Raw genomic sequence first — 23,150 nt, 5'->3', positions numbered from 1 at the left:
TCGTATGTCTCTGTGCTTACATCACTAGCCACACCCCTTTACAGTTAGAAGCACGCCCCTAGGGACACACTTAACCCCTGCATCACCAATAAAGTTAACCCCTTCTCTGCCAGTGTAATTTTTACAGTGACAGTGCATATTTGTAGCACTGATTACTGTAGTAATGTCACTGGTAACCCCAAAAGTGTCAAAAATGTCAGTCAAGGGTCCGATCTGTCCCTCGCAATTCCGCTAAAAAAAAAAAAAAAATTGCAGATCACCGCCATTACTCGTTAAAAAAAAAAAAAAACACCTTTCCCTTAGTAAACGCAATAACTTTTGCGCAAACCAATTAAAATACGCTTATTGCGTTTTTTTTTACCAAACATATGTAGCAGAAAACAAATTGGCAAAAAATGTTAAAAAGATTTAAATTTTTACATTTTTTTGGGGAATTTCATATAAAAAAAAATGTGAAAAATAAGTTATTTTTTCAAAATTTACGCATTTTTTGTTTATAGCGCAAAAAGTATACATGGGTCTCCAAACTTTCTATGCAAAAGGGCCAGTTTACTGTCCTTTAGATTTTAGTGGGGGCTGGACTGTGGGAATAGAAAATGCTCTGGCATCAGGAATTAATGCCCCATCATTGGTCTTAATGGGAGGAATAGTGCCCCATTGTTGATATCAATGAGAAGAATATTGCCTGATTGATGATGTCAATAGGGGGGAATAGTGCCCCGTAATTGGTTTCAGTTGGTGTAATCATTCCCTAAGGGCCAGATAAAGTCAAGCAAAGAGCCAACCCCGGCCCTCAGGACGCAGTTTTGAGACCACTGGTTTAAGAACCTAAGGCAACAGTCAAGTGTAACACAGCCTTGAAGTATCTGAACTTTGCCTATCAGAACAGGCCAACAGTCAGGTAGAATAGCAATTTTCTTTTTTTGTTCTAGTACAGTGACAGAATTGCTCTAAACAAACACTTGCAAAAGACGACTTTGCCAAGAATACCCACTGAAATAAAATTGAAAATATCTAAATTAAAGGTTTTCTTCAATTCCACTGGGATAAGCCATAACAAAGCAGAGAGCAGGTTTTACAAATATTTCTTGTGTTTTTTTTAATATTACTTCAATTAAGCCAATACAGACAATGCATTTTTTTCTCTTTTCTTTTTTTTTTTTTAAAACCCATGCCCCACAAAAATAAAAGATACACCAAAACATTTGTACATAAGGGATTGTGTAGCATGGACACTTCTAAGAACACAATTCCTACATCTCCTAGGCAGGCACTGGAACAATGAAGTTATTCATGGTGTCATGGTTATTCTACTTTAAAAGTGAAGCAGTTCCAAAGTCCCCAGCACGTTCTTGCTTTGTCTTCACAATACCATGTCTTTTCCATGCTGGATTCCTCACTGTTCAGAAGCAGAGAAGACCGATAGGCCATAACTGATGCAGTATGCAGAAGTTGCTCATCTTGGTACATACTGTTGCAGCTGAAATGAAGTGATGTTGAGGTGACAACAGCTGGCTTGATACAGCGAGAAATGAAACAGTAGGAAGGGAAGGTAAAACGGCATATTACAAAATAAAATTAAGAAAAAAATCCAACATGGCAAATAAAGGAAGTGCCAAAAGAAGGGATGGAAAACCCAGGAAAATTTAAAACGATGAGTGCCCCCCAGTCTGTTCCTGATAAACTTCAATAACATCTTCCTCTTCCATGCCCAGCTGCAAAACAGAGAAAAAAAACAACAGGGTTATGTCACAAGAGTCCTATTCATTAGCTTGGTAGCAGTCTTTTACAACACGACAAAGTATCACGATCAACTGACAAATATCACCATTTGCAAGACAATGCATTCAGCTTCCAGCCCAGTCACTGTGGCCAAGGCTATTACAGTAACATTGTGGTTACAGCAACAATTCCACACTATCTGTACACAGTGTAGCAGTTAGGCTACAAAGATGATGATCATGTTTGATGTCACACCTCATCAAGATGTGCTGCAAGTGTTTGAGATGAGACTAAACGTTTTAACTTTCTTCACATTATGCAGTCAACTAAAATTTTACTGTCTCAATAGTTCACCCTAGGAGGAAAAAAAAAACGGAATTTTTGTAAAATCTTACCTGTAAAATTCCTTTCTCTGAGTCCTCCGACAGTCGCCGCCTCTTCATATTCGTCACATATGGGGTATTAGACTTTGCTCCGAAGGAGTAGCTAGGCAACAGAATATGTTAACAATAAAGCTTTAACATATCCCACCCTCAAGGGGTGGTCCCCTCAGTCAATACCCTCCTACTTCCTGCAACCATATCTCAGTTTTAGTGGAATAGCAGTAGAGTATACATTCAAACCCCAAAAGAGGGGCGGGGGCGGCGACTGTCGGAGGACTCAGAGAAAGGAATTTTACAGGTAAGATTTTACAAAAATTCCGTTTTCTCTTACGTCCTCCGACAGTCGCCGCCTCTTCATATTCGTCACATATGGGGACGTCCCAAAGCAGTGCAAACATGAGGGGTGGGAAACGCATCCGCGCCGAAAGGCAACGCAGTCTCCACATCAAAGAAAGGAACCTTACCAAAGGAAGGAAACCAGCTGGGCAACAGCAAAAATAAGTGCTCAACAGGAGCAACAACCCAGGAAAAGACAAAAAAACCAGGGGATACAAAAAACAATCCCAACAGCCAGGAGTCCCCAACAAGGGACCCTATGGAACAGCCGCACTGAGAACCTTGCGGCCAAAGGAAGCATCCGCCGATGCCTGAACATCTACTTTGTAGAATTTTGTGAAAGTGTGCACGGTCGACCAAGTCGCCGCCTTACACACCTGGGCTACAGAAGCCCCATGACGGCAGGCCCAAGACGTACTCAGAGATCTAGTAGAGTGCGCCTTCACAGGCACAGGGGGAACCTTCCCCTGCAAGGCATAGGCCTGTTCAATGGTCTGCCTGATCCATTTGGCGATGGTAGAGGCCGAAGCCGCCATGCCCTTCCGAGGACCCTCTGGAAGAACAAACAAGGAGTCCGTCTTACGAAAAGACTCAGTCGATTTAAGGTAAACCCTTATCGCCCGAACAACATCCAGAGAGTGCAATCTCACCTCCTTTGGATGTGTAGGCTTCGTGCACAACGAAGGCAAAACAATATCCTCGTCAAGATGGAATTCCGAAACTCGTTTCGGCAGAAAAGAAGGATTAGGTCGCAAGACCACCTTATCCAAATGAACAACCAGGTACGGAGACTTGCAGGACAAAGCCGCCAGTTCCGACACTCTGCGAGCCGAAGTGATCGCCACCAAAAAGGCGACCTTTTTGGACAACATAGACAACGAGATCTCCCTGATCTGTTCAAAAGGAGCACGTTGTAACACAGATAGAACGAGATTCAAGTCCCAAGGGGGCAAAGGATCCCTCCTAGGAGGAACCAGATGCCGCACACCCTGATAAAAGTGCCAACCAAGGAGTTGGAAGCCACGGGACGTTGAAACAGAACGGCCAGCGCAGACACCTGACCCTTTATCGTAGCCAGCGCCAAACGCTGATCGACACCCGTCTGAAGGAAAGACAGCACACGGGAAACCGAGTACGTGCGGGGTGAAAACCCCCTGGACTCACACCAGGCAAAATAGGCCTTCCAAGTACGGTAATAAACCTTCCCCGAGGAAGACTTCCTCACGTTGATCAAAGTATGAACGACCTCTGGAGAGAGACCCTTCTCCTTCAGGACCTCGGTCTCAACAGCCAGGCCGTCAAAGCCAGCGACTGTAAAGCAGGATGGTAAATCGGTCCTTGAGACAGTAGATCGTCTCGAAGAGGCAGACGCCAAGGGGCGTCGACCGCCAGATTCACGAGGTCTGCGTACCAGGACCGGCGAGGCCAGTCCGGTGCCACAAGAATCACCGTGCTGCGTTCCGAGTGTAACCTGCGAAGGAATCTGGACAGCAACTGAATCGGTGGAAACGCGTACATCAGCCTGTACTGATGCCATGGGGCCACTAACGCGTCCGACGCGTCTGCCCGAGGGTCGCGCGTCCTTGCCACGAACCTCTTCACCTTGTAGTTGAGGCGAGACGCGAACAGGTCCACATCTGGAAGACCCCACTTCGCGCACAACATCTGGAAGACAGCCGGGTGGAGAGACCATTCCCCCTGATCCAGGGTCTGGCGACTCAGATAGTCCGCCTGCCAGTTCTCCACTCCCGGAATGTGAACCGCCGTTATCGCCGGGACATGAGTCTCGGCCCAAGACAGAATGTCGGCCACTTCTCGAGCCGCTCGGGCACTCCTGGTGCCCCCTTGGTGGTTGATGTAGGCCACCGCCGTGGCATTGTCCGTCTGCACCCGAACCGGGCAGCCCTGCAGCCGGTCCGTCCAGCGATGAAGACAGAGCCTTATCGCACGCAATTCCAGAATGTTGATCGGGAGGGAAGACTCCCCCTCCGACCAGGTCCCCTGGGCGGACAGAACGCCCAGAACACCACCCCAGCCCGACAGGCTGGCATCCGTGGTGATTATCGTCCACGAGATCGGACGAAACGACTTGCCCCCGGACACCAAAGGGGACTGGAGCCACCACAGAAGGTTTTTCCTGGTGCGATGACTCAACGAGATCTGAAGATCCAGAGATTGAGGTCGCCCGTCCCACTTGGACAGGATCTCCGCTTGGAGACCCCGCGTGTGAAACTGCGCAAAAGGAATCGCCTCGAAGGCCGAGACCATCAATCCCAGACATCTCATACACGTCCGCAGAGACGAGTGTGGAACGTCCCTGAGGGACCTGACTTCCTCCTGAAGAGTCCTGAGTTTGTCTTCCGGCAGGAAGACCTTCGCCTGCACCGAGTCCAGTATCATTCCCAGATAGGGGAGACGAACCGACGGACTCAGTGTCGACTTTGGAACATTTATCGTCCAACCAAACTCCTGCAGAGTTTGCATTGTGACAGACAGGTCCTTCTCCAGACCCTGTCTGGTCGCAGACCGAACCAGAATGTCGTCCAGATACCCCAGGACAGAAATGCCCTGGGCCCTCAATAATGCCAGAACCGGTGCAAGCACCTTGGTGAAGACCCGCGGAGCCGAGGCGAGACCAAAGGGCAACGCCACGAACTGGTAGTGATCCTCCGCAATGGCAAATCGAAGGTAGCTCTGGTGACCCTCGAAAATGGGGATGTGAAGATACGCATCCTTCAAATCGATGGAGGCCATGAATTCCCCCGGAACCAGGGCAGCCACCACCGAGCGCAGGGATTCCATGCGGAACTTGCGAACCCGCACAGAGCGGTTCAGAGCCTTCAAGTCCAGAATCGGACGAACCTTGCCCTCCTTCCTGGGCACGGTGAACAGATTGGAATAAAACCCCCAAAATCTGTCCCGATGAGGCACCGGAACCACCACTCCCTGAGCCCTCAGGTCCCGCACCGCCAGGTGCAGATCCCGCAGGCGCTCTGGAGACAGTTGAAGATTTGAGGGAAAAAATCTGCTCTCCGGCCGAGAGAGAAACTCGATCTTGTACCCAGATCGAACGATTTCCAGAACCCATCTGTCCCGCACACGGGCCAACCAGGGCTGAAGAAAACCGAGCAAGCGTCCCCCCACCCCAAAACTGGGTGAGGGCGCCCCTTCAGGCCGAACTGTTATGGGCAGCAGGTCCGGATTGGCCGGACTTCTGTTTCCCAGACCAGGGCTTCTTCTGAGAGCCTTGGCCTTTGAACGGTTTGCCCTTGTAGTGCGGCCGAAAGGCACGAAAGGACCCCTGAGGGGGCCGAAAATTAGCATGCTTCTTCCCAGAAGCCCCCTTAGCCTTGGGGAAATGGGGCAAGAGAGTGCTCTTACCCCCGGTGATCCCCTTAATCAACACATCCAGGGACTCCCCAAAAAGGCGAGACCCATCATAAGGTAGATTGGCTAAGGTCTTACGTGAAGATTGGTCCACCGACCAACATTTCAACCAAACCAGGCGGCGAGACAACACCGCCACGCTGTGCACACGTGCAGCCAACGGAATCAGGTCCAGGTCCGCATCACACAGATACATGACACCCTGGTGGATCTGATCCACCATATCCAGGGTCGCCGCCGAGGCCGAATCGGCCACTAGGACGCGCCTAAGCATCTGCGTCCAACTTGCGATCGCCTGGGCCGCCATGAGAGAAGCAAACAGAGCCTTAAGCATAGAGCCCGTAACAGAATAAGTATGACGGGCAAGAGACTCCAGTCTCCTATCCGTGGCATCACGGAAAACAGGGGAACCCTCTGCAGGAATCGCAGTGGCTTTGTTCAAAACCGCAATTGCATGATCCACTGGCGGAGGCACACACCACCGTTCATCAGTGGCAGGCGAGAAAGGATAACGCAGCTTGAATTTACTTGGTACCGCAAAAGGCTTGCGCAGATCGCGCCATTGATCCTTAACAGCGCGCTGAAAATCAGCATTGCAGGGAAAAACCTGCGGCGTCCTGCGTTTTCTCTGCGTCCCATAAGCCGCCAAAGCAGCGGGGGGACACACTTCGTCCTGCAAACGTAGCGTCTGCTTAATGGAAGCAATCAACTCATCCATGATTGCAAGCTCTTCAGGCGAGCCAGGGGGAGAATTATCAACCCCCTCAACTTCAGCCTCTACCTCAGACCCCACTAGATCAAGAGAGGAGCGGGACCCCGATAGGGGGGTCCCTGCCAGAACAGCCCCATCACCTTCACCCTCAGAATCAGAGGACAGAGCAACTCTGGGCCGTTTAGTAGATTGAGCAGCCACCAGCATTTGCACCTGGGCAGCAAGGCCAGCCACAACAGTGGCTAAATCCCCCCCTGGGGGGGAAACAGCGGTCCCCTGGCTTTCCACCAATACTGTAGGAAACTTGCCCTCCTGAGAATCCATTGCCCCTGTAATGCCAGACAACCAAGGGTTAACTGCCCCCTTTTAACAAGCGCGGCAAGCGCAGCCCACCGCACCACACTCAGGCACAATGAGACCCCCACAGGGAATATACAAACTGAGTACAGGCAATGGATAACAAGAACAGAAGGATAAAACCTGAGGAGACCCCGCTGCCGCTGCTGCCTCGATCGGTGTTCCAGGAGAGAGGAAGCGATGCTGCCAGGGCGCTCTATGTAAGCCTATGGAGGCTACAAGAAAATGGCCGCCGTGCATGTAAACCATGCGGCCGGAGCGGGCGCCGGTAAAATGGCGTCGTTTGGCGCCGAAAACGCCGCTCCACAGTGCATAAAAAACACACACATTACATCCCAATATAAGGATACATGTTAGATCGCCGCAGCGATCGCTGTATATGCCCAAACATGCCAAGAAAAAACATGCCCCACAGCACACAGCTCCTCACACTGCCCAGCCTGACACACACAGTGTCATACAGCTCCCCCCCCCCCCTTGCAGCCCACAGCATGCAGCCGAGAGATAGGGAGACAAGCAGTGTGATTAAAGGCAGGTTACACAGTCCCAGACTGAGACCCCCCCAGACAGACAGGTCCCCACATAAATACACTTACCTCACATGGCGTGGGGAACCCGCACAGGCGAACAAGCCGCTGCACATGAGGCAGGGAGAGTCGCAATTCAAGACGCACATAATGGAGGTTAAGAAACCGCACAGCGTCCGGTGAGGTAGCCACCTCACCAATCATCCCTGCCCCGAACAGGGATGGGTCGTTCACTGTGCCAGGAGCGTTACCTGGCTGAACGCTCGATGGCAGACTGGGAAGCCACTGACCCACGACCTGCGACCAGGGGGATCAGCCCGAGACCCAGTCCGCATGATCCTCTTCGTCCGAAGAACTAACTAATGCTGACAAAAATAACAGCTAAGTAAAGGTAGAGAGAAAACTCAAACAAAATATTAAAAAGAAGAAAGAGTCTGGGACAAAAAGTCCCAGCACAGAGAGAGCCAGCCACTCCTGACAAGCTAGACATTAAAAACTGGGATATGGTTGCAGGAAGTAGGAGGGTATTGACTGAGGGGACCACCCCTTGAGGGTGGGATATGTTAAAGCTTTATTGTTAACATATTCTGTTGCCTAGCTACTCCTTCGGAGCAAAGTCTAATACCCCATATGTGACGAATATGAAGAGGCGGCGACTGTCGGAGGACGTAAGAGAAAAGGAAAATCTCTTTATGGCTGTTAATGGTAGTTTTCCTATCAGGCTATTCTGCTTCCACGGCTGCTTAGAAATTTAAATATCATAAAAAAAAAGAAGAAGTGACATGCATGAATCTACTGCATTTATGACACCCCAGTCATGAAGAGCAATGCTAGCGTTCATCTCTGCATATCCGACCTACAGGCCCAACAACTGGTATCCACAGACCCAACTTCAGAGTGCCACTGCAAGAAGAAGATTGGACATCCACCTGATATGAAGAGGACCAGGTGATGGCCGTACTAAGCAGGGGAACAGAGGCTTGATGTTGGAATGCCCAGGAAACACCCACTGATCTGGTGGAGGGGGCATGTAGGAGTGCTTGAGGAGGAGTGGTCTTATCCATCTAGCGATGGCAGATTTTTGGCCATGACAAGGTCCTGAGAGCAGGATGAAGAGAAAGTTGGGTTGATTTATTGAAAATGGAGAGTGCAAAATCTGCATAGAAACCCACCAGCTTCCAGGTTTTTTGTCAAAGCTTAATTGAACAAGCTGAAGTTAGTGGCTTTTGCACTCTCCAGTTTTAGTAAATCGACCCCAGTCTTTTTTTTTGGTAGAAGATCTAGCTTTAATGTATATTCTGATAGCCCTGCCTATGTCTAGGCAGTGAAACGCTTTTGGGTTTTTCAGAGTAGGACACAAGGATGGAAGCAACAGGTCTTCACTGAGGTGGAAGATATATATCACCTTAGAAAGATGGCCTTGGACATAAAACAAACTTGTTTTTGTGAGCAAACAGCCGCTATCTGAGAGACAAGTCTAACAAATTTGATAGCAACAATGAAGGCTATTTTGCCGCAGAGACCATCTAACGGGGAATTCCCAGATGGGTTCAAAGAGTGGTTTCTTCAGGGCAGAGGGAACTGTATTAGGTCCCAAGAAAGCACAGGGTGCTGCAAGGGGACCTGATATACACTGGGGAAAAGGTTTTGACATAGGAAGGCCAGAGGTTTCTGGAAAAGAATGGCGAAAGCCCATTCTTTTAGAGTGTTTACACACAAGTTCTAGCCAAGTCCTAATTGTAGAAAGGCCAGAATGCAAGGCACAGAGTATTCTCAGTGGTTGAAGTGTCTGTAATCATACCAGCCAAAGAAGGATTTCCAGGTACTAGGGATGCACCGAAATGAAATTCTTGGCCGAAGCCGAATAATAATGAAATGCTTGGCCGAATACCGAACGCGGTGTTTCGCATTTTTTTTTTAACATAAAATATGCCCATTAGCGTGCCCCTTAACATAAAATATGCCCATCAGAGTGCCCCTTAACATAAAATATGCTCATCAGCATGTCCCTTAGCATAAAATAAGGGGCACGCTGATGGGCACATTTTATGTTAGGGGGCACTCTGATGGGCACATTTTATGTTAGGGGGCACGCTGATGGGCACATTTTATGTTAGGGGGCACGCTGATGGGCACATTTTATGTTAGGGGGCACGCTGATGGGCACATTTTATGTTAGGGGGCACTCTGATGGGCAAAACAAAACATTTAAATCAGCGTTGCTCTTAACATAAAATATGCCCATTAGCGTGCCCCTTAACATAAAATATGCCCATCAGAGTGCCCCTTAACATAAAATATGCTCATCAGAGTGCCCCTTAACATAAAATATGCTCATCAGAGTGCCCCTTAACATAAAATATGCTCATCAGCATGTCCCTTAGCATAAAATAAGGGGCACGCTGATGGCCACATTTTATGTCAAGGGAGCACTCTGTTGGGCACATTTTTTTTCTTTTTTTTTTTAAGGGGCACTTTATAGGGCACTCTAATGTAATGAGCATGGCAAGTGGCAACAACATATGGCAGTCTGCACACTAATGCTTGTGCAGCTACCGTATTCTCCCCCAAATGTGCTCAGCTCCACATACCTGAACTGCAGCCAGGTCTGAGCCAAAAGCCGCGAACAGGGGGGCGGGGCGTGCACATAGTGTCACGCTCGCTGGACCGAGTGTGAAGGAGCCGCAGTCAGGAGCAGGGGGCGGGACGTGCGCGTGACGTCACACCCCCTACTCGCGGCCGGACAGGACACGGGCGGCGTGTGAGAAGGGAGCCGGGAGCCGCAATGAGGAAGGGGAGCGGTCCGGGCGGAAGCTGACATTGTTCGGCACAAAATTATTCGACCTTTTGACTTATTCAGCCGAACACCTAAAGTGCTATTTTCTCTATTTTCGGCCGAATAATGTTCGGCCGCCGAATATTCGGTGCTTCCCTACCAGGTACAATAGTAGATCTTTGTGGAAGTGGCTTTTCTTGCTTTCAGCAAGGTAGTGAAGGGGATGAGAGACTCAGAGACCCCTTTAGGATCCAAAACGATATAGATCTTTTAAGACTTGGACTTCAACAGCCATGCAAGTAAAGCTAGAGACTTAGGAAGCAGAAGGAATAAAGGGTCTTGGGACAGAAAGTCAGGCCGGCTGGGAAGAGGTCAGGGGTTGTCTCCTAACAGTCTGAGCACGAATGTGTACCATATTTCTCTGGGCAAATTTGGTGCAATGAAAATCAACTGTTCCTTCTCTTGCTCTATCCTGCAGGGCATTAAAGGCAAAATGCACATTGGAGGAAAGGCATAGGTAAGCCTGAAATTAGTCTAGAGAATTACAAGCATCCAATGCCAGTGCTAGAGGATAATGTGCGCCGTGAGCATATCCACATTTGCATTTACAATTTTTCTGTGGCTTACTCTAGCACCACCTACAGGTCCTTTTCAATTCCTTCTAAGTCTGCCTCTCCTAGGGCAGGCATATTGGAATCCGACTCACTACAGAGGGTAGAGCTGAAAGAGCCGGGCATTCTTTGACAATGGATAATGATGGCTGTAATTAAGCAGCTAGCTGTATGAAAAATTGTGGCACTGCTGCAACAAAAGTCTGCTTTAGTCAGGTGTGTGGCTTGTGGCGTGCCTGAAACAGCTAAAATCAGATGGAGAGAACGATGTTAGAATCAAGTCTTAAACTGGCCATACACTAGCCGAACAATCGTTCAAACTCACTTACGAAAAAACTATAAATCGGCCATAAGAGCAGACGATCGCTCCATCATGTAATGACCGAATTTCGAACGATAAATCGTTCAATGGACATAAATGAATCAGTTTTTCGTTCAGTTTCTCACATATGCCTAGTGCAAACAGTTCGGGCGAGAAACACATTAACCTTTCAATTTATTGTTCATTTGGCAGAATTTTCCAAACTGTTCCTTCGATTTTTCGGCTCTGAAAAGTTAAAACCGATTTTCTATTTGTGCCCATTAACTGGACAAAAAACGAACAAACGGATGAAATTACAGATTTTCAAGCAACTTTTCGGCTGGTGTATGGCCAGCATTAGTCCGGTGCAAAGATCCAGTCCCAAGGTTGGAGCGAAGTTACACTGATCCGGACGCACGTTTTCTATTGTTGTATTAGAAGACAGGGAAAGTTGATTAAAAGGTTAAAAGTAAAACAATAACCTAGTTATCTAAGAGTGAGTTCTTTATAGGGGAGAAGAAGAGGTCCATCACCTTAGGACATCAGCAAAAAATGGAGGACCCACAAAGTAGGGTAGGGTATAGGGGGGACATGCAGCGAACATGTCCCCGAAAGCTTTTCCAGTGTCCAGTCAACTGAGGATACCATCCTATAACCCAGGGTCTATAAAAATTCAAGCCTATGTCCTGTACGATTAGTAGAAGTCTATTTCTATATGACACTCCTGCAACAATCCATGCAATATATGTATACAACTAACCTCTTTCGGGGTCTGGTGATCTGAAATTCTCTGTCCTTCAAAAAGAAACCTTAGAGAATTCATAGGGACTCCCTAAAAAAGAAATTAGAAAAACTTTATTAATACACTGGTAAAAAAAAAAAAATATAGCGCACTGATGATTGATGGGAAAAAGTGCACTTGCGACAGAGTCAATTGCGTACTGTCCGTGATACTTTTTTTATTTGCACTAACATACAATTTTTTAGGACAAGCTTTCGGGGTATGTCCCCTTCATCAGTACTGCTTGGTTCTCGATGAAGGGGACATACCCCGAACGCTTGTCCTAAAAAATTGTATGTTAGTGCAAATAAAAAAAAGTATCACGAACAGTACTCAATTGTCTCTGTTAAAATAAAAGAAACCCAAGCAAAAGAAACTCCTAATCTTCCAGACTAAACAACAAAAAATGCATATATTAAAAGAAAGAATTACAACCGCCAGGCTTGCAGTGCTTTGGTTTGGTATATTTCTGCACACTGATCACCTAAAATTTCTATCTTCCTTATATTGGAGTACTGGACATGAAAGGTGAAGGCATGGCCTTTATGACAGTAGAATAAAAAAAGACTCCATTGTAAGGTGACCAGAGTGGTGGGGAGACTTTATTGCGGGTGTATGAAAATTCAATCCACACAGGGTCGCCAATAATACTAGTCCTGATACTTTATGAACCTGTATTACACGGTTTCGCAAAAGATATCCTTTACTACTGTGGGATTACCATGTGAAGAGGAGAAGTAACTGTGGGGGGGATCACAATTGCTTATGCAATATAGAAAACAGCAAAGTGTAATAAGAATAGCACATAGAAACTAATATGCAAAGAATCTTTTGTTCCAGAGAGCTACTGTGTTTTGGACATCACAGCCCAGTGAAATAACCAAAAAACAAATACATTGTCAGGCCACAACTTTAATGTGGAACCTCCGCCAAGACAGTTTTATTTTATCTTTCTAAGAACAAAAACAATGGTCACCCGTAAACAAAGCGAACCCCCCCCCCCCCACCCCAAAGAAAAAAGACAAAAAAACGCTCAAAAACAATTTTGGAGTACTTTAAGGCCTCCTCACACTGGCAGTTATGTGCATACACCAGATTCCAACAGCAGGAATAATCATATCTTTGTGTCTGGAATCCCCACTATCTGCATCCAGGGTTGATCATCAATCTCTAACTGAAAGTAGCTGCTGATAGTGCAGATAGATCGAAACCGCAATGGCTCCCCTCAGCCATTTCTTTGTACAGGCGGAGCAGCCAAATCTTGCCACTGGAATCCGGTGCTCATACATAAAAACACTCAGGTGAAGGAGGCCAAACCTATACTAAAATAGGGCAGTACATCAAACGATGACAGTATTTCATCAGGATGACGAAAGAAAATGAAGCAACTACAGAATTCAATTAGAGAAAAGCAATGTCATGAAGGTGTGCACAAGTTAAAAAGACAAATATGTCCAACACACTAAAAAAATTTGATTAAATATTGGATTCTGAAAGACTTAGGGCCCTGTTCACACTATGCTTTGCAATGTGCTTCAATGTAAATGGCAACCCAACACACCTTCTGACATCCATGTTGAGGTGCTTACCAAAAAATGGTACAGACATCTTTTTTGGTAGCACACTGCAAGTTAGAGCATTGATGCATGCTGTGCTATAAGCATGCCCGTCAACAGCCGCTAGCAATAATCGCATGTAAAACCCAGCAAGCTGGTTGTACCCAAGTGGATTGATCAATCAACTTGGGTACATTCAGCCCACCTATACATGGTTCGAATCTCAGCTGGTTCCTGCTGAACCGGCCAAGATTCAAACCGTCTACGGCCGGCTTTAGGTGCATTGAGGTATCATTTAAATGAATGGCACTGCATTGCTGTATCGTACTTGGTAATATGTGAATGGGCCCCAAACAATCTAAATAATAGACATATTTTCTCTATTCTTTGAGCTGGACATACGTGCATTGATTCAATAATTGGATGAACTGATTGCATCACCCAAAAAACTGGATTTTTGTCTTACCGTAAAAATTCTTCTTTTCTCTGATGTTCATTGACAGACACAGCTCCATATATTCTTTGACCCTTGGGTTATGCTGCTCTCCATAGGAGTAGGACATTAGGCGGAAACAAGTTTGACTACGCCTATAGGGCAGTCCTAGGGGGTATACTCCCACTTCCTGCTATAGGACTTTAGTTTTGTAACATGCAGTGTCAGAAGAATACATAACCCAATTCAACAGATGGGTTGAGTGCTGTGTCTGTCGAACATCAGAGAAAAGGATTTTACAGTAATACAAAAATCCAGTTTTCTCTTTCGTTCATTGATGTCCATATCTTCTATGACCCTTTAGACATCCCAAAGCAGCGTCCACATAAGGGGTGGGAAACACAGAAATACACATAATTCCCAAAAGGGCTAAACATAGCCATCCAGGTAAGCCAGGAGCTCGCCAACAGAAAAAAATACACCCTCAAGAGGCAGAAGCCTCTGTGACAGCAGCCTGCAAAACTTTGCGTCCGAATGCAGCATCCGCAGATGTGAGTACAACCACCTTGCAAAACTTTGTAAATGTATGCACAAATGTATGACGACCATGTGGCCGCTTTGCACACCTCGACCACTGACGACTGACGACAAAAGGCCCAGGAGGCACTAAGCGCCCTTGTAGAATGCACCTTAACAGGGAAAGGAGGAACCTGACCCCTGATGGAATAGGCCTGCACCACTCTGTCTGTCTGATCCATCTGGAAATAGTCGCAGCAGATGCGGCCTGCCCCTTATGAGATTCATCCTTAAGGACAAACAAGGAATCAGATTTCCGAATGGATTCAGTCGCCACCAGGTACACCCCGATTGCCCGAACCACATCCAGGGAATGTAAAGCAATTTCTTTAGGATGTTTCAGCTTGGGGCACAAGGAAGGCAACACAGTGTCTTCATTCAAGTGGAAACCCGAGATGACCTTAGGAAGGAACGACTGACAGGGACGGAGCACCACTTTGTCCCTGTGAACCAACAGGTAAGGTGACGACAGGACAATGCAGCCAGTTCCGACACCCTGCATGCAGAAGTAACAGCCACCAAGAAGGCCACCTTCTGTGACAGAGTAAGCAGAGGAAGTTCACAAATATTTTTTAAAAGGTGGTTTTTGAAGACCTGACAGTACCAGATTGAGGTCCCACGGAGGTACCAGGGACCTTACCGGAGAAGCCAAGAGGGGAACACCCTGGATGAAAGGATGAACCAAAAAAGTTGCAGCCAACAGCCTTGGGAAAAAAAACTGCTAAGGCGTAAATCTGGCCCTTGATGGTGCACAGAGCCAAACGCTGATCTACTCCTTGTTGTAGAAACTCCAGCAGATGGGACACCAAAAAGGAACGGGGAGAACCCACCCCCCCCTCAAGAAATGTATGCCCTCCAAACTCGATGATAAATCTTCCTTGAAGTAGAATTTCTAGCTTTTACCAGTGTAGGAATCGCCGAATCAGACAACCCTCTATCCTTCAGTACCTGGCTTTCAATAGCCGTGAAGCAGGATGGAAGATCGGCCCTTGAGACAAAAAGATCTTCTCTGAGAGGGAGTCTCCAAACCGCATCGGCTACCACCCTTACGGGGTCTGCGTACCAAGACCCACCAGAATGACTGGAATCCCTTCTACCTCAGCAGAAGCTGTAGTGGAAGAAAAGCTTAAATCAGACGATACTGACCCCAAAAGGCCACCAGCGCGTCAACCTCCTGGTTGAGACGAGAGGCCAACATGTCCACATCGGGAGTCCCCCACCGGAGACAGTTGTTGAAACACTTCCGGGTGAAGAGACCATTTGCCCTGCTCGAACGCCTGTCTACTGAGGTAGTCCGCCTGCTAATTTTCCACCCATGGAACATGCACAGCAGAGGGCTGTAACATATCTTCCGCCCACCTTAGAATGCCAGCTACTTCTCTGGCCACTAGGGCACTTTTAGTGCCCCCTTGATGATTGACATATGCCACAGCCGTGGCATTGCCCGATTGAATCCTTATGGGGCCCCCCTGCAGACGATCCGCCTACAGGGACAGGCAAAGCCTGGTCGCCCGAATCTCCAGGATATTGATCCACAGACTGGACTCCTCCCGAGTCCAAACCCCTTGAGCTGAATCTGAATCTGTGCCCAAGACACCTGCCCACCTGGACAGGCTGGTGTCTGTGGAAACCACTGTCCAGTACAGGGGGAGAAAGGATTTCCCCCAGTCAAAGCGCCTGGGAATGGAGCGACCAAATCAAGGATACCCTTGCACCCCGGCTAGACAGGATCAGATTGTGCAGAGATTAAGGATTCTTGTCCCATTTGGCAAGAATCCCCCTTTTGCAGAGGCCTGATATGGAACTGAGCAAACGGAACCACCTTGAAGGTGGAGACCATCAAGCCTAGCATTTGCATGCAAGTCGTGAGAGACTACTGACAGTTGGATAACAGAAACCAAATCACATGCTGCAATTTCAGCAGTTTCACCTCTGGAAGAAACAACCTGGCTGAGGCTGAATCCAAAGTCAGGCCCAGGTTGTCCAGGTTGTTGGAGTCAGAGCTGATTTCTGAAAATTCAGTTTCCAGCCAAACTCTTGTTCGCACAGTGATGTCAGGATCGTCTTTTTAGACAGACTCTACGCGCAGAAGGAGATCGTGCAATTACCCCAGTACTGCGATCCCACACTTCCTGAGCAAGGCTAACACCAGGGCCAACACTTAGGTGAAAACCTGAGGAGCTGAGGTGAGACCAAAGGGTAACGCTACGAATTGATAACGCTCCTCTCCCACAGCAAAGCAAAGAGAACCGTGGTGCCCGACATATATTGGGATATGAAGGTAAGCGTCCTTGTTATCGAGAGGCCAGAAAATCCCCTTGATGAAGGGATGCCACCACCGTGCGAATGGACTCCATTCAAAATTTCTGAACCTGCACAAAGTGTTTCAGGGCCTTGAGGTCCAAGATTGGACAGACCTTGCCTTCCTTCCTAGGAACAGTAAACACCATTAGTGCAAAAAAATACGGGTGTATTTCCACGCGCCTCTGGAAAAGGGTTGAATAAGTGATATAGTCAACACCTTTGAATAAAATTCCTAAAAAAAAGTTCCAACTCTGAAACCGGCACAATTACTCCCTGTGATAGCAGATCCTGCACCGCCCTGTAAAGGCCCTGCAGCTGATCAGGGGACAGGCGCAGGTTGGAAGGAAAGAACCTTGCCGGAGGCAATGACCAAAACTCGATCTTGTAACCAGACCGAATCAACTCGTGGACCCATTTGTCTTGAATGAAAGAGGTCCACGGGTCTGGAAAGAAGCGAAGACGTCCCCCCACCCCAGATACGGGTGGGGGCGCCCTTTCAGTCAGAGGGGGGCTTGTCTGCAGGACCAGTTGAGCCCTCTTTTGACTTATGATCCCAGGGTCTCTTGGAACCTCCTGCAAAGTTACGGCTGGATTTTGACCCCTTGTCCTGAGAGCCCACGGGATGAAAGGGCCGTTTGTGAGCTGAGAAGAAAGGACCACATTTACGACAAGGATATTTGCTCTTGGCAACCTGTGGAAGAAGAGTACTCTTACCTCCCGTAACACCTCTAATGATCTCTTCCATAGAAGCTCTGAACAGGCGGTCTCCAACAAAAGGGAGGTCAACACCTTTTTGGAAGCCTGGACCACAGACCAAATCATGCGGCGAAAGATCACAGCGGTCACAGACACTCTGCAGGCTAAAGGGGCTGCATCCAGAGAGGCATCAAAGATATACTGTAGCCCCTGTATCAACTGCTCCGCCAGCTCAGGAGGATGTTGACCCCCTTCCAAATCCTGGCACAGAAGCTTTGCCCATCTAGTTAAGGTCTGGGAGAATAAGGTGATGGCAAACACCGGCCTCAAAATTGAACCTGCCACGGTGAAAAGGTATCGGACCAGAGCCTCAGCTCTCTTGTCCACAGGGTCTTTAAAAGATGGGGAATCCTCCACCGGAAGAAGCGTGGCTTTATTCAATCTGGAAACATGAGAATCCACCACCGGTGGAACTGTCAGTTTCTTCAAAAGGGGCTCTTTAACAGGATACCTCCTAGGGAAACGCTTAGGTATCCCAACCGACTTGCGACAATCTCGTCGAAATAGGCAGGAAAGGGGAACACCTTAGTCACCTTGGAAGGTTTGCGGGTACCAAATTCCACTGACGCAGCATTATCTGTGTCCTCCAATTTTTAAGTTTCCTGATACAATCAGTGCCTCCACAAGCGCCTTTTTATGCGCGGCTGTAGTGGAAGAGGATTCATCCTCACTGTCAGAGCACTTAGGGTGCGTGAACGCAGACCCGGTGGGTTGATTCGCATCTGCGGCGACCAAATCCACCTCAGAATTTGCGGAGGCAGAGGATACAAGTGAAGGCAGGGAGCGCTTCTTGCTAGACCGCTTTTGAAAGGCCATATCAGCTTTGGACACTAGAGACTGCAGGACCACCATCATGGCGGCCAGGGCAGACTGAGACCCAGAGAGTCTTGCAGCTTCTGAGAGTGGGTCAGGTGGTGGGTGACACATGCTCCAGAGACTCCATGTTTAACCCGGGACCGCCCACAATAACGGAAAAACAATTGCTAAAAGAATCCCCCCCTACCGCTGCAGCAGTGGTACTAAAGGTCCCAGAGCACCAGCGGCGCTGCTATATCAGAAAGCGGGAGCTGCACACCTACAGGGACTCACCACCACCGACTTAAGGAAGGACACAGTGCCAAGCTGCTTACCATGTGGAAATCAGAAAGGAAGAGGAAGCGCAGTCACTGGCACTAGAGGCCCACTGTTGCATCACCTCTCCACAGGCTACAAGAAAATGGCCTGCCACATTGACTTCCATGGGAAACTTCGAAAACATGGCAGCCGGACTACAAAAACAAGCACGTGATTAGAGCCAGAGGCTCCTGAGACCCATTTCCTGATTGGCTGAAAGGAAAGGCCATGCTATTGGCCAAGGAGAAGGAGGAAGGAGACGCCGCCCCCGCTGGGGGAAGCCGCCATCCCCTGCTCTCCACTTCAGTCCAGGGTGAGTGAGAGGGCGACGGGGGGCGCTATGGTGTACGAGCGAGCTGGTGTGGTCCGGGGGGGTGAGGTATGGTGTGGCCCATCTGCCACCCCCCTTCTCCCCGGCCCATAGAGCACCAGCCGCCACTGCCCACACCTGAGAATAGCCTGGCTGCCCAGGGACTAGGGGGGGTAGATGAAGGTGATCTGTGCAGGGGGGACGGCACTATGTGGGAAGGAAAGGCACATGGGGGCCTGTCAACCCAAGGGAAGGCCCGTGTCCACCCCAATACCCCAGAGGAAAGAGGGGGGGGGGGGACACTACTCCTTACACCTGGGAACCAAGCGGGCACCACGCCAGGCAGTCCATCGCACCATCTTAGAATGGGGGTGCTGTTGGCCAGAGGTACGCTGCGACTCAGGTTGTGGCCATTGTTGTGACCAAGGCTATGTGTCCTCGCGAGGTGTTTCACTAGCCGGCCAGCTCCCGTCCAGTGGGGCTATGTTGCCGCCAACCTAGCGCGGAGCTAAAGTTGGGTGGCGCTCGCTGGCCAGACTGGGAAGAGCGTAAGGATCTAGGATATCCAGTGCGTCGCCCAGTCTGGCAGTTGATTGTAGTTCTCACAGGAACAGAAAATAATAAAAATAATAAAAGAAAAAAAATTCTGTGAAAAAAAAATGCCAAGACCAGAGATCCCAAGCAAGGAACTCTGAACCACTCCTGACTAGGCAAAAAAAAAAAAAAAACTGAAGTCCTATAGCAGGAAGTGGGAGTATACACCCTAGGATTGCCCTATAGGCGTAGTCAAACTCGTTTCCACCTAGTGTCTTACTCCTATGGAGAGCAGCATAACCCAAGGGTCAAAGGAGATATTGAGCTGTGTCTGTCAATGAACGAAAGAGAAATTTATGATTTTTAACTAGCATGTATTCTATTTCACAGTACTAAACTGATGAAAAAACAGATCAGATATTTTTCAACCCATCTATCATTTTCATCGAGGTAGTTGAATGACGTTTGACAAACGTACAAGGCAGAAATATTTGCTGGCATGTATTACTGCACAATCATATAAAAGGCTGACACTAAAAATGTGCTATTCATTTTCATGAAATTGATATCTGAGAGCTCCACTTGCTCCTTACTATATTCCCTCAGTGAAGCTGCATATTTTTTCCAATTTCCTCCCCACATAAACCTTTTGTAAACTGAAGCCCAGGCAGGATTTAGCACCAAAAAGGTAAAATGCAGAAAAAACACATTTGATCACTCTAACAGACATATCAAACTATACACACTATAAGACAAATATATAGTTCTAAACAACTGTGAACCACAGCCTGCAATTCAGTTACCTGTCTCTGACAGTATGATTCTTTCAACTTTTTCAGATGCGTCGTCATCTTTACCTTAAAGTGAATTTCACTGCTGTCCTAAAAAAAAAGCAGAAAAAAGGTCTGGTTAAAGCCAATTGTCAAGGACAAAACAAGCAGTGTCTGATTACTCACCAGCAAAGAGAACACATTCCAAAATGGGCAAAGTTGGGGATATTAAAAATAATGCTGAAAGTGTTTTGGCAGGGACTGTGTATAGGAAAACAGTATAGAGGGTACGATAAACAGGCAGAATTAGCAGTAGGGGAATTTGGAGAATAGGATGGGGGACAGCAAGTGAAGGAGAGGAGTACGGAGGCAATGGCAGCATGATGGCAGGCCATATGTACAGGAGACGAGTGCAGAAGCAATGACTGCAGACAATGTATGAAAGAGGAGTGTGGGGTGTATAACAGGGCACAGCATGAGCAGAAGAGGAGAGTGGAGGGAGTGATGGAAGGCAGTAAATGCAGGAAAGGAGTGTGGAGCGTATGAAAAGGGACAGTATGTGCAGGAGAAGAGTGCAAAGGGTATGAGAATGGGCAATATTTGCAGGAGAATAGTGTAAGGTATGAGCGGGCACAGTATGTGCAGAAGAGGGGTATGGAGGGAATAACGGCAGGCAGTGCATGCAGGAAAGGAGAGTAGGGAGTATGAAAGGGAATGGGGTACGCAGATGAATGTGGAGGGAACAATGGCAGGCAGTGCGTGCAGGAAAGGAGAGTAGGGAGTATGAAAGGGAATGGGGTACACAGATGAATGTGGAGGGAACAATGGCAGGCAGTGCGTGCAGGAAAGGAGAGTAGGGAGTATGAAAGGGAATGGGGTACGCAGATGAATGTGGAGGGAACAATGGCAGGCAGTGCGTGCAGGAAAGGACTGTATAGGAGGGGACAGTATGTGCAGGAGAGGCATGTAAGGAATATGGCAGCAAGCAATATTTAGGTGTGGCACCACAGTGAACCCTATAAATTGTTTATAGTTTAAAATTTCAGTTTAAACTGCCTAAACATGATTATAAAGATTTTTTTTTTTTATCTCCGATTTGTGAATGCTTACCTGGCCAATTACTTTCAGTTTAATATAGTCACCTCCCTCTTTCTTATCTCCTAAGTCCTCACTGGATGGTTTGGCTTCCTGGAAAACAAAAAAACACAAAACATTCACCAAATGGACACTTGTGGGGGACAGCTGCAGTTGGAACCAGTGCTGAAGCCATCTAGAGGAGTATGATTTTTTTTTTTCTTTGTTGGTTGCATTTCTGAACTTTTCTTTTAATCTAATGAAAGTTAACATGCAACAAACACATTTAGGTGATTGTAGTCTCTTTTTTTTTTTTTTAAAAAAACAGGTTGTACTTACTTTCTCTGTGCAGTTAATTTTGCACAGACTGGCCCGAATCCTCCTCTTCTTTGGGTCCCTTGTCTCTGCTCCTGGCCCCTCCCTCCTATCGAGTGACCCCACAGCAAGCAACCTGCTATGGGGGGCACCCGAGCCGAGCTGCAGCTCCTTGTGTCAATTCAGACAAGGAGCTGTGGTTCGGCCCCACCCCCTCTCTCTCCTGATTGGCTGACTTTGATTGACAGCCTCTGGAGCCACTGGCACCACGGCTGTGTCTCAGCCAATCAGGAGGGAGAGTCACGGAAGGCTGAAGGACTTGTGGACAACGCTGGACAGAGATGGGGCTCGCGTAAGTATTAGGGGTGCTGGGGAGGCTGCTACACAAAGAAGGCTTTTTTTATCTTAATGCATACAACAAAAAAATCTTCTGACTTTACAACTCCTTCATGTTGGGCTCCTTTCACATGGGCGGTGCCCAACTGAGTCCGTTCTGCTCAGCGGGGGATCGATCTGTCGATCCCCGCTGAGCAGGCGGGTGACAGCTCCGTCTCCGCTATGTGTGCAGAGACGGAGCTGTCAGATCCCCGCTCTCCTCTATGGGGAGATCGGATGAGAAGGGACCGCCTGTCTGTTCTCATCCAATCATATCCGATCTGATCCTCCAGAAGGATGGAAAATAGGGTTTCCATCCGTCCAGATTTCACAGACAGGATCGTATTGGATAGCAGCGGGTGTCAGCGGAGATGTCTCCGCTGACATCTGCCGCTCCATAGGGCTGAATGGAGCATCCGAACCAGTCTGCCTGAAAAACTGACAGGCGGATCGGAAAGCCCGTCTGAAAGGGGTCTTTATGCCACAGAAAGGTATAAATGAGGTCAGGTTATAAGAGAAAATGCATCAAACATCAAATAAAGACATATTGATAATATATAGCCAACTACTTGAAAATTATAAATTGATAGGACAAGAGTGTATAATTATTGGCTACAGATCCAAAATGTGAAAGGTCAAAAATATGCACATTCACTGTAGTGGGTTAATCTACACAAAGCCTCATTTTTACATTAAGCAGGACTGCAGGCAGATGAAGGAACTATTCCCATATTCCTCATTTCTCCAGCAGTCAGATGCCTAATGCCTCATTTTACATAGTCTGTTCACGCGTCTTAATGTCCTCTCATAAGCATAGTGTTGCTGATTCAGCCCCGTGCGGAGTGAGCAGCTTCCAATACGTGGAATCAGCAGGCTCATCATGCAGAAAATATGGGAAATAATATTCTTCTAAGGGAGCGACAATCTACAGGAGAACAGACAAGACAGCACACAAAGCAGCTCTACTGTCAGCAGGCACCTGCACTTAATGCTCAGTATTGCGGTACAACAAAACCGCCACATTTCAGAAGAATTTCTAGTGTAATCTGTTCAATATGAAAATCTGTAGCAGTGATCTTATCAGTGCTCTATTAGTTCTTTTTTAATCAGTTACTTAATATGGTATAGTGCAAACCACGAA

At 47.7% G+C, this 23,150-nt stretch overlaps 1 protein-coding gene across 1 annotated transcript in view; it reads right to left on the bottom strand.

The window, feature by feature from the left end:
- Positions 1-1,437: 1,437 nt before the first annotated feature.
- The window catches only part of SUMO1 (small ubiquitin like modifier 1), a 39,541-nt gene continuing 17,828 nt past the window's right edge, over positions 1,438-23,150 (bottom strand). The window contains exons 2-5 of the mRNA XM_082260151.1: positions 21,356-21,433; positions 20,279-20,356; positions 11,873-11,944; positions 1,438-1,715 (exon numbers count right to left, since the gene is read on the bottom strand). Coding sequence (XP_082116277.1) covers positions 1,647-1,715; positions 11,873-11,944; positions 20,279-20,356; positions 21,356-21,433 — 297 coding nt within the window. The 3' untranslated portion in view covers positions 1,438-1,646. The remainder of the gene's footprint in view (positions 1,716-11,872; positions 11,945-20,278; positions 20,357-21,355; positions 21,434-23,150) is intronic.

The sequence above is a fragment of the Pelophylax lessonae genome, assembly GCF_965119305.1.
Source record: "Pelophylax lessonae genome assembly, chromosome: 6".
NCBI lineage: Eukaryota > Metazoa > Chordata > Amphibia > Anura > Ranidae > Pelophylax > Pelophylax lessonae.
The sequence above is the reverse complement of the archived record's forward strand: the minus strand, read 5'-3'. Positions and strand labels throughout refer to the sequence as shown.